Source organism: Harpegnathos saltator, unplaced genomic scaffold, assembly GCF_003227715.2.
Source record: "Harpegnathos saltator strain DR-91 unplaced genomic scaffold, Hsal_v8.6 scaffold130, whole genome shotgun sequence".
NCBI classification, from domain to species: Eukaryota; Metazoa; Arthropoda; class Insecta; order Hymenoptera; family Formicidae; genus Harpegnathos; species Harpegnathos saltator.
The window spans coordinates 448,633-459,946 of NW_020229907.1; the positions used below are offsets into that span (position 1 = coordinate 448,633).

General features: G+C 42.5%; 1 protein-coding gene and 1 long non-coding RNA gene across 2 annotated transcripts; one reads left to right on the plus strand and one right to left on the minus strand.

The window, feature by feature from the left end:
* The first annotated feature begins 1,054 nt into the window (after positions 1-1,054).
* LOC105188225 (uncharacterized) lies at positions 1,055-3,660 on the plus strand. The gene is made up of 4 exons (XM_025307907.1): positions 1,055-1,465; positions 1,717-1,831; positions 2,552-2,727; positions 3,094-3,660. Exons 1-4 carry the CDS (start codon positions 1,363-1,365, stop codon positions 3,435-3,437), a joined length of 738 nt encoding a protein of 245 aa, XP_025163692.1. The 5' UTR covers positions 1,055-1,362; the 3' UTR covers positions 3,438-3,660.
* A 1,000-nt stretch (positions 3,661-4,660) lies between these two features.
* Positions 4,661-5,420, minus strand: LOC112590665 (uncharacterized). Its single transcript, XR_003114388.1, has 3 exons — positions 5,382-5,420; positions 5,112-5,275; positions 4,661-4,850 (listed from the first exon to the last, which is right to left on the minus strand). It is a non-coding gene; the product is annotated as an uncharacterized LOC112590665 (long non-coding RNA).
* Positions 5,421-11,314: the final 5,894 nt, after the last annotated feature.

The following is an 11,314-nucleotide window of genomic DNA, read 5'->3' on the forward strand; positions in this document are numbered from 1 at the left end:
CAGGAAGCACAATCTCGGCAACGTTGCGAATCAGAGCGAGGTGGAGCGAACACATTCCCTCTCTCTCTCTCTCTTTCTCTCTCTCTCTCTCTCTCTCTCTCTCTCTCTCTCTCTCTCTCTCTCTCTCTCTCTCTCTCTCTCTCTCTCTCTCTCTCTCTCCCTCTCCCTCTCCCTCTCCCTCTCCCTCTCCCTCTCCCTCTCCCTCTCCCTCTCCCTCTCGCTCTCCCTCTCCCTCTCGCTCTCCCTCTCCCTCTCGCTCTCCCTCTCCCTCTCGCTCTCCCTCTCCCTCTCCCTCTCTCTCTCTCTTTCGCTTGGCTCGTCAAAACAAGCCGAGCGGAGAGCGGGACCTCAGACGGATAGACAGGAGCAGTTTCTCTGTATGTGTGTGCCGACTACATTCTTACACAGAAACGTACGGCAATTAAAAATGTTTAAGCATATACCCTGAGATTCTATCTGTTGCGTTTGACACGTGTATGTGTGTGTGCGTGCGTGTGCGTGCGCGCGCGCGCGTGTGTGTGTGTGTGTGTATTCACACGTACGTCACGCACACTTTCAATGCAACACATGCACACGGACACAACTGCGCTAAAAACGCCTGCCGGAGTATAAATAAATACTAACGTAACGCTGAAATATTTTGGAAAAATTTTGGAAAAATAATTTTGGGTACACACAAAATATTATCTTATTATCATATATTTATATATCGATATAAATCGTATATAATCTTCATGATATTAATCATATACAATCTCAATTCTTATTTTTTTTGTGCATGTTAACATGTTAATTCATGTGCAAATGCATAACAATGCGCGAGACCGTGCTTGTCAAGTACGCTATTATAGTTGTAGCACGGACATAAACCGCCTGAAAGTGGATGTAATACGGACAGCCACCAGATACAGGTTTTACCGTCGAGACCTAAAAGTGGATGTAGCATCGTAGTTCCCCTCTCAAAATGGATGCAGATAGCGCCCATTCCCAGTGCGAAAAATCGGTGTCGCCGAAAACGCCGTGTTGGCCGCTCTCAGGTTCCTCTCTGCTACTACTACTACTGTTCTCAGGCTTCTCTCTGTACTGTCAACCGAACATGTAGATTTTGAACTACTGGAATGCAAGACAACCGAATACTAAAAGTTGAAAGGGGGTGCACTCGGTGCACACTCATAGCGTTTTTCATTGGGATGCACTGAGTGCGCATTAGGAACTCGTGGAATTTAGGCGACACTACCCGAGTTTACCGACAGTGCAAGTTTTTTTGCACGCCCAATGAAACACTCATGACTTGATGAGTGCGCATAAGAACCGATTCGCCTCGGATTGAAAGAAAATATATGCATTAAGGTAAACTTCACTATGGAACAATCAGAAGAATTAAGCATTTCTTTCAAAGTCAATAATGACATGCTCTCGTTAAAACTTCTATCAAGTGAAACAGAGTTATATAATAAATTAATGAGTAAGTATAGAATTATATAGGACTTGCATGATTTTGGATTTTGAGGTTATTTCCGTAATATAAATAAATTGTCGGCAAAGACATATGTACTTATGTACATAATAGTTTTTGGATATTGTCTACTCGAAAAACTTGAATGCATATATAACCCCTTGTAAAGCTTGTAAAACACAATTCATTTGATATTCAAAAATATATACATAAAAGAATATTAACTGAATATTATTGATTCTTGTGTCAATTAATTTCAGATGACGATACCTACAGCATACAATATATAAAACTTGTGATTAAAAATGGATTGTGTGTTCTACATGGAAGCGAAAATCAGAAAATTGAAGAAATATCTCGAGTGATTGAAGATGAGTAAGTAAAATTTTTTTGAGATGTATTAATTGCAAGCTATCAAAATCTTCCGAAAAAGCACATTAAGAAGTTAAGAGCAAAGTTTATTTTATAAAATATAATTACCATTTTATTTTACAAGTTTACTTTAAAAAAATAAGTAAGTTTACTTTAGGGTAAACAGGAACTCTTCAGTTTCTTACATACATATATTAATTCCAAGCAATCTTGTTTTTCATTATTTCTTCAAAGAATCAAAGTTCTACAGAATTCAAATGTACACAACAGAAAAAAAAAAAAAAAAAATAAAGGGTAAGTCAGAGGACCTCTGCAACGAACTTTGACAACTTGTTTGGAAGGTCATTCTAAGTAAAAAATGTTATATGAACACAGGTCCTATTCTTAATATTTACATAGTTGCAGAAGTTGTAAAATTTAGGTGACATGTACAGTTATGAAATGAATTATGCATTTATTTCTTCAAGTATCCTTGCGGACAGTTTACAGGAGTTGTTCAAAGTGTTTATTCTGAATCTGATTACTTTTATTACACCATCGTAGCAGTGATTGTCAAATTCTGTCGAACATTTGAGGTCTGTAAATATTAAGAATAGGATCTATGTTCATATGACATTTTTTAATCAGAATGACTTTCCAAACAATCTGTCTAAGTTTGTTGCAGAGGATCCTTACTCACCCTGTATATGGCAGTGTAAAATGTCAATATATTTTGTATTACAGAGAACAATTGATATTCCACGCGAATAGTCATGGTGATAATCGCAGCAATGAAGATCAGCTATCGGAGTATAATAAAGAAAATGAAGCACTCATGTTTGAATCCTTTGAATCACAGGAGTATGATCAGAATGAATCACAATCGCAGGAGTACGATAAAAAAGGAAAGAAGAGTAGCGGTAAATCTGTTTTAATAAAGCATTTACGACTATTCATAGCACTATGATAATGTACTATAAAATATGGTATTTGTTATATTCGAGCAGAAAATTAATACGATACGAAACGAAGAATGATACGTTAATAAATATAATCTAAATATATTATTAACAAATAAAATACATACAATATATATGTATAATAGAATATATATAAATATAATATAAATGAAATAAATATAATATGAAAATGTAATATAAAATATAAAAGATTTTTTAAAATCTTTGACTTCACAAAATTTTTACATTATTGTAATACCTACTAATAGGTTTACTGGTGCTATAATGTAGACTATTGTATTAATCATTAAACAACGTGATTTTCAGATTACTGGAGCAATTCAGGAACACCGTTTCTTCTCGATAAATATGAAACATATATGTCGGATATTGGTCCCATGAAAAAATTCAAAACTAAAAAATTGATGTGGGCGCAAATTTCAAAAGATATGCTGACGATGTTGGACGTATTAAAAACTCCTCTTCAAGTTGAAAATCGGTATAAACCGTTCTCAAAAGGAAAAAAAAAAGCAGTTGAGAACAACTCTAAATCAGGCAGCTCTAGAGAGGATGTACCATTCGAAGAAGAATTGCGTAAAATTGCTCATTCGGACGATAGTATTGAGCCGAGGTGTTGCGAAATGCAAGGAGCGTTAAATATCCTAAATTGAATACAAGAATGTCGGAAGAAATCTGCAATGATAGTGCCTCTACACATTCTACTGATAGCTCACCACCGAAGACAAAAAAATCGAAACCAAGTGATATTGATAAAAGGATGGAATACTGGAAAAATAAAGAAGCGGGCAAAAGAAAGACGTCACCAAGAAAAGTTGAATTTAATACGGGAGTTGTTCGCCAAACAAAAGTAGCGGGAACTAAAGTAAGGTGATACAGAAACAAGCAAGTATTAAAAAAAACCAAAGAAAGACTAATGTAAAATCAGCCTGAACCATATGTTAATATGAAAGTTCCTAACTAAAACGTTGGATGTGATATATAATTTTAATTATTTTTTTTTTCTCTTATAATTTTGTACGTTTACTAATGTATGTCTTTGTTTTTAATATTACTGGTTTTTAATATTAGCGTATGCATATTTTGATTTTCGCACTTTACGAAAGATTATAGTACTGCTCAGACTATTAAGTATGAACCAGTATAAAGTAAACTTATTGTGTTATTTAATTTTAAAACAGTGTTATTTAATTTTACAATCAAACTTTTTGAAAAAGCGTGTATGTTAAAAAATTACATGTTTATGAAATAAATAAGAGATATAATATATGAATTTTGAAAAAATAATCAATATGTACGTGTTATAAAAAAAAATATGCTTTGTTTTTATACGTTTTGTTTTTTATTGGAAAGTATGTACTTATTTGCCACAGGACAAATAAACGTTTGATAATTTCATATTGTATTGATTTTTATTTCATGGAAAAAGTACATTCATCAATTGGTTTCTTTTTACTTCCCCTAATCTTCGTAATAGAGCTTCTTGTTGACCTTTGCCTTCATTATTATAATCTTCATTGTTTTCTATAACAATATCGACATCAAAGTTATCGTTGTTGTCTATGCATAAGTTATGCAAAACGCAACATGATGTAATAAATTTTGATATTTTATTCAACAGTATGTAGATCTACTTCGATTAATTGTCGAAAACGACCTTTCAACAGTCCCAAACGCATTCTAGATCAATACTCGAGTCGCAGACAGCATTTTTATTAAATTGTTTATCCTTTGCAGACAGATTTCCGTAGTCTTTAAATGGTATAATAAGCCATTTTCTTATTGGATACGCTCCATCGCCTAGGATGTGATATTTTCCGCCTTCACATATTCCTAGCAACTCGTCGCATATATCTGATAATTTGAGTACGCGGCGCATCGTGAATTTTCGACGGGATTCCTGTAAATGTATCTATAAATCTCTTTCGAGCATCACATATGCCCTGCAATGTTATCGAAGGGATGTCATGTCTATTTACATATGTCGATTTTATTTTGTGGGCTGGCGTTCGGACTTTAATGAAAGTCCCATCAATACAGCCAAGAACTTTCGGAAATCCTGCAATCTTCAATTTTATATACATATACATTAAATAACTCATTAGAAAAACATACATAAAATACAATAAAGCTGAAACTAGTAGCAAATTCGCATAAGCACTGTTTAGAACTAAAGAATAATAGAAAAAATTTTTTAGCATTAAATAATTAATTAACAAGAAATTGACATTTATTAAATAATAATTAAAAACTACTGCTTTCATAATTCAGCTATGAATCGGCTGCTAGCTTAGCTTCATTAAAATACATTAATTAAATATACATACTTGAAGGAATTCGTTTGCAGTATTTTCTTTGTCAGAAAATTTGATGACGTTTCAGCTATATCGCATAGAAAATCCATCATTTTTTATTTTGTCGAAAAATCGTTGTAGCGCATACTCCAAATCTTTGTGCAACATCTCTTAAGCACACTTTATTTCCTGCAAACCTATACAAAGTAATATTTTTTGAAATCTTTTTAATAATTATATATATATATATATAATATGAGTGGTGGATGAATTAAAAACTATACATGTATATGTAAAACTTACCACAAAAAAGATAAAACGTGTGATTCAGCAGAGGACGTTTAATACCTCCGTGGCTTGTATCACCAGAATAGAACGTCGAATTTTCGAAATTATTTATAATATCATATGCTGTTGCCCTCGAAACTGGGATTTGAACTACAACAAAAATAAAATTACTTTCTACTTTTATTTCACAAGCTAAATTATAACAATAAACTTACGTCGTGATCGAATATTGATTACTATTTGCAAAAAGTTTTTCATTTTAGGAACAATTCGCCTCGGATTTCGAAGAAAATACTCATCTTCATCACTGCTGGATGAAGATGAAAGGAAATCCGAAATTATCACATACGTTTGTTCATTCAAAACATCTCTGTTCTGCGCCGCCATGTTTTGCACTCAACCGACACCATCTCTCCGAGCTCGTGCCGAATTTGTGCACGAAAGTGCAAAAAACTCGACACTACATTTTCCAATGAAACACGACGCATGATTTTAATGTGCACTGAAATTCCCAATGAAAACACTTCGTCCACGACTAGTGCCGCGAATTGACCTGCCACTCATTTTGCCAATGATAAAAACGCGATCATGTGTACTGCATGCGCACCTAGTGCTTCACCAATCGAATTCGCTATTATTCTTTCTTATTAGTCTTAAAATATAAGTTATTCAGATGATTCGAGAGATGGAAGTGTGGATTTTCTGTAGCCTGTATAGACATCGGGATTCTCTCTTCGCTCCGCGGCACGGCGTTTCTTGCTCTATGCTACACGTTGGGTATGAGAGCCCCTTCTTCTCGCAAAATGTGGCGTTTTTCGGAAATGGGGTGCCTGTTTCTCGTTTGCTACTGCGACCCCCGCGTGCGTTTGAACGATTCTCGTTGGAAACTATTTGGTGCGGGGTTGTTCCGCAACGGAACGCTTATTGGCGCAATAAAATTGGTACGGTGGTGTGGCCTGCTTAATGTACCGCTTACGAACGTCTGTACAGCGCGTACACAGAGTGTTGGAGGTCGCGTTCGATTTCGGCGCATAGAGGGCGATCGCGGACGAAAGTCCCGGGTCGAGATAAAGCCGTGGGCCAACGGTGCGACACGAATAGTTTAGTCCGGACTGAGCTCGAGATCTCTCAGCGAACTGTTTGCGGTCTCGCGACGTGCTAGAGCTCGCGTAATTTCTGCACTGCGCGTTACGACGGCACCTGTTACCTGGATCGGCAACGAGGGCTGACGTTTGTCGCGCATTCACGACGTTTTCGCTCAAGTATTTGCGGAAAAGTACAATCTTCTTTGGTGAACGAGCGATTGCGTCACGACATCGAGAATCAGCACATCTCGCTGAACGGACGATAGAATTTGCCGCAACGTCGAACTAATGCTCGCGATCGTCGATCGAAACGAACAGAATAGTTGACAAACGGCGAAATGAGGGCCGTCGTAAAAAACATTCAACAATCAACGCGTCATCGGCGCCGCGTCGCGTTTGACTAGTTGACGAGATATGGACATTTGTAGCAAAGCGATCGAGTAGCGCACTGGGCGGCATCGCGAATCTCTCGTCGGAACGGCAACGAGAATGCATCGCGACAGGGCCAGATAGATGGTGTGCGGACAGACCTGACAATTTGTTCGCTATATGGACAAGCATACTTCGCATGCATATATATTGAACCTGTAATTCAACAATTCACTGGAGAACCAGCGTTTCGGCACGCTACGATAACTCGAGGGGACTTGCAATCCGCCACAGGATGTATCGCTTGAACGAAGTGTCGTCGACAATTGAATCGATTCCGTGCACATGCATCGAACGCGCGATTATTCGCTCTGGTGTGTTCGCGGACACAATGAATATTATTTTCACTCGATACTGGTAGTAGGAGCGAGCTCGAGCGAACGTTCGAACGCAATAGCGTCCTTCCTCTTTTGTCGCTCGATCGATCTGCGGAGGCATCGAGACCCGCAGAGAGCGTCGGAAAAACGCAGAAGAGCGAGTCTCGATTACGGTCCGGACGAGCCGCTCGAACGACAAGATAACGATGAGACACCGTTCGCTGTCGTGATATTGCATCAGTTCGATTGTCCGTTCGTTAATGCGAAGTGGCCAATCTGCGAATCTGTTACCAGGACATGAGCCTGAAAGATGCGCGAAACGGTTTTTGCTCAACTTCGCATCGTTTCGCGCGAAATGTTCGCGATACGATGTTGAAATCTGGCTATGCTTTCGGTCATCATTTGCTACGCGGTTCGAAGCGTGCTTACGAATTATGCTCGTATTGATTGGAAATCAGCCGTCACGCACGTTAAATGGCGTGACTGCGCAATGATGCACGTGCTCTACGCCCCGTTTGGGCTGCAGATCCGTGTTCTCGGAAGAGAGAACGAGAGAGCCGACGGTGCACTGACGAAACTCGTCGACGCTTGGGCTCGGGATTCCGTTCGCGGCGACGTCGCGGCTTCTTGCGTCCGTCAGCAATGCACACCGTCGAATCCGAGACGACGCTTCGTTCTCGACGGAATGCGACGCTCGTTCTCCTTCACGGATCGAGGGAATCGCGAAACAGACGGGCGTTGCGATTCCATAGCGACAACCGCGACCACTGTCGATCGTCGTCTCACTGATCAGGAAGTGCTGTTGAACGAATTGCGAAAGTATCGTCGAAAATTGACGCTCGATATCAACGGAATAATGTTCGCGATGACGAATGCGAGACTACGATCGATTCGGACTCCACGAGAGACACGAATCTACGGGACTCGTGTCATCGTCCCGGAGTTTCGTCGTTCCACCGTCGTTCGACGACACGAACGCACCAACGAAGAATCGTCGCTCGATGCACGGTGTAACAGCGAAGACGACGATCACGACCGATCGCGTCGGAGTTTGAACGCTACTTGCAATTTCTGTGCTTGTGGCGATTGTACGAGTTTTGCGCGAGATCACGCCACGTACCGAAACTCGCACGATGGATATCGTCATCGCGCGAAAACAACAGCAACAGCGACAACGTGATGGTGAATATCACGGCCGCGTATTTGTTTCTCTTGGTGCGAGAGAGAGAACGACGCGTCGCGTTCATTCGCCTCGATAACGATGAAACAGCGATCGAGCGAAACGACGTTTGGTACGGTCTAACGGACAGAGCGAATCATCGTGTAAACGCATTCGCTCAATTGACCGATCTTAGATGCGATCTGTTCGACGAGTGTTACGATTTCTGTGTCGTATGTATTCCGAGCGAAACATACACTCGTACGATACCAATTCGCTGGCGAACGGTTTAGCGGCCTACGTGACGTCCGCACCAGAGGATCGCTACGTATCGAATGACAGCGTACAGTATGAGCATTACTATCGTGACTCTGCACATATTCGCTCGAGGCGACACCAACGTGTTGTTCTTTCTGCGATACGTTACGGCGATTCGATTTCCAGGCCAGTTTTTGAAAACTGTGCTACTCGCTGCAAGGGACCAGCGACAGCGGCAAGAGCGAATTCGTGTCCGAGGTGCTGAGCGCCGATATTCTCCAGTGTGCTCAGCGGCACTCTGAGCAACGTTACGCTGCGCCAGGGGATAAAGGACGAGGTAAATACCGATCTGATGAGCATGATGCGCTCGCACGTTTTGTAAGCCGACGAGCCCGAAACGAATGAACGCGGAACTGTTCAAGAACCTAATATCCACAACCATGATGAAGAGCCGCTAACTTTCATCAGCAGCAAGACGCAGTAATCTGCGCAATCTAGCAAAATTGTTCTGACCGTGAACGACGCGATATCGCTGCGCAGCGACGCGGTGTGATCACTCGACTGAAATTCTGTCTGCGAATGGTTCACCGTTTCAAAGCTCTGCACAGTCGTCAAACGACACCGCGGTGGATTTCGTCAAACGAACGCCAAACCGAGCGTGTCGTATCAGTTCGCCACTCGCTGTTTCGCCAAAGGGGTCAATTTCCCGGATTTCGCACGGACTGTTCTCGCTTATGGAGACTACGGTATCGATACGTGCACGCACAACAGCCACATACGCGCTGTACGACGCTATAGGCGCGCGCCAGGCCGAAGTGATATGTCAGCGGCGAACGAACCGAATTGAACGATGAATCCAGGCGCGTCTCGAATCAATGATGAACGGTTTGGCCCTGTTTCGTCGCATGCTGGCGCTTCATCTGAGCGACCGTATCGGTTTAATGTACGCCAAAGCGAACAAACGTCGAATAACCAATGCTCGCTATCGCGACGACACGAGCGAATCATCAGCGCCGTCTTCGACATCATCCGAGAAAGAATCCGCGTCGGACGAGGACGGATTCGACAGTGCGAAACGATCGAACTCACGACGACGTCGCAAATTGACAATGTTCTGCCCAGTTGTCTGCTAATGCCCGCTTTCAACGATCCGACGTCGTCGCGCGATCGCATCTACGAAACGGCGATGAAACGCGATGCCAAAATGCGCCGACGATCGGTGCGTATCTTTCGTGAAACAGCCGGCGAAAAATTGGAAGGTCCGGTGCTGATCGACGAACTACCGGACGCCATGGTGCGAGATGCTCGAAATCTGCAAGTGATGATCGATCCGTTCGAGTCCCTGCTGCAACGGTACCGTATTCGCGAGGACTCCACCGTCACGATGCGCGATAGCGATCTGTATCGGTTTCTGCGCGAATTCGTCGAGGAAACCGGACACGTGTCGCGAAAAAATTTCCGCGATATGGTCGTCAAGATCAAAGAACGCATCAAAACAGACTACCCGAACGCGTTCGACGACAAGACGCAAGTGTTTCATCTAGTATTCTCGCCGCGTTGACGCGCTCCCCGACGACGCTGAGACATCGTCGAAATGCGACATGAACCGCTTTAACGAAGGAACGATCCGTCGCGATTCGATGTTGTCTCTCCGAAATGACCAGAGCCCCGCGATTTCATAGTACCGAGAAAAGAGGGGAAGATTCGCGAATCGGTATATAAAGCATCGGTCGAGTGCTACAAATCAGTCATCGCGATCGTCAGTCGCAACGATGGACTTCTCACCATCGACCGACGCGTCAATGGCGTTGCGACAGCAACCGCGAGACAGCGGTCGCGATATGCCATCGTTGTTCGCCAGTGATTCGATCGACATCGAGGGCAACACCCAACATCGGACCGAGGACGCGCTTACCGCTCAATTGATTCGCGAGGGTTACGACGTGCAAAATGCTGTGGACACGCTGAATATGTTGCGCCACGGTACCGTGTTCGCCGATACTAACGCGACCGCAACACCGTCGAGCGTGACGTATTAACATCAAGACAGTGTCCAACAAACATCATCGCAACGAAGACAACCACGGTCCAACAACGCAGCGATCAATATCACCGCGATCGACGACTGCGACAACGGGACCAATTCGTTCGTAGCGAAACAAACGCTCGTAACGACAAAAGGCGCAATGCTCTCACGTTCACAAACGTCCTTCCACAGTTTCGTCAAACTGATGAACGCGTACGTGCTACCGCTCGAATTTCAATCGCAATCGTCCGAAAGTTACGCCGTGCTCTGACCGCCGACCAAGCAATTTGTGCTCGGGACAGACGCTCGTTAGGCGCAATGTGCACGATCAATTTCATATGATATATCAGAGCGCTGATATCAATCCGGAATGTGCGAAACGCCGTTTGTTAACGACTATGAACGTGTTCGACGCATTTCGCAACGTGACCGAAGTGACCGACAAATTGATGCGATTCGTGGACTATTGGTACTCGTATGTCGACGACGCGACGTGCTCTCTTCGCAACCTGAGGTAACCGACTTCACGAACGTGATACGCAATCGAAGAGTGGATGCGTCGCTGGGTCACGCGTGCTACATGTGCATGACTCAATTTTTGCGTGTCAACAGCATGGAAACTCTGTCCGAAGCTGCATCAGACGCAATCGTCGCGACTCTACGAGTCGAAAGAA

Bases quoted from the DNA above. Each gene is read 5' to 3' on its own strand.
- LOC105188225 (XM_025307907.1), top strand. From the start codon at position 1,363: ATGGAACAATCAGAAGAATTAAGCATTTCTTTCAAAGTCAATAATGAC. The intron at 1,466-1,716 runs GTAAGTATAGAA...AATTAATTTCAG, and splicing joins GTTATATAATAAATTAATGA to ATGACGATACCTACAGCATA. The intron at 1,832-2,551 runs GTAAGTAAAATT...TTTGTATTACAG, and splicing joins TCTCGAGTGATTGAAGATGA to AGAACAATTGATATTCCACG.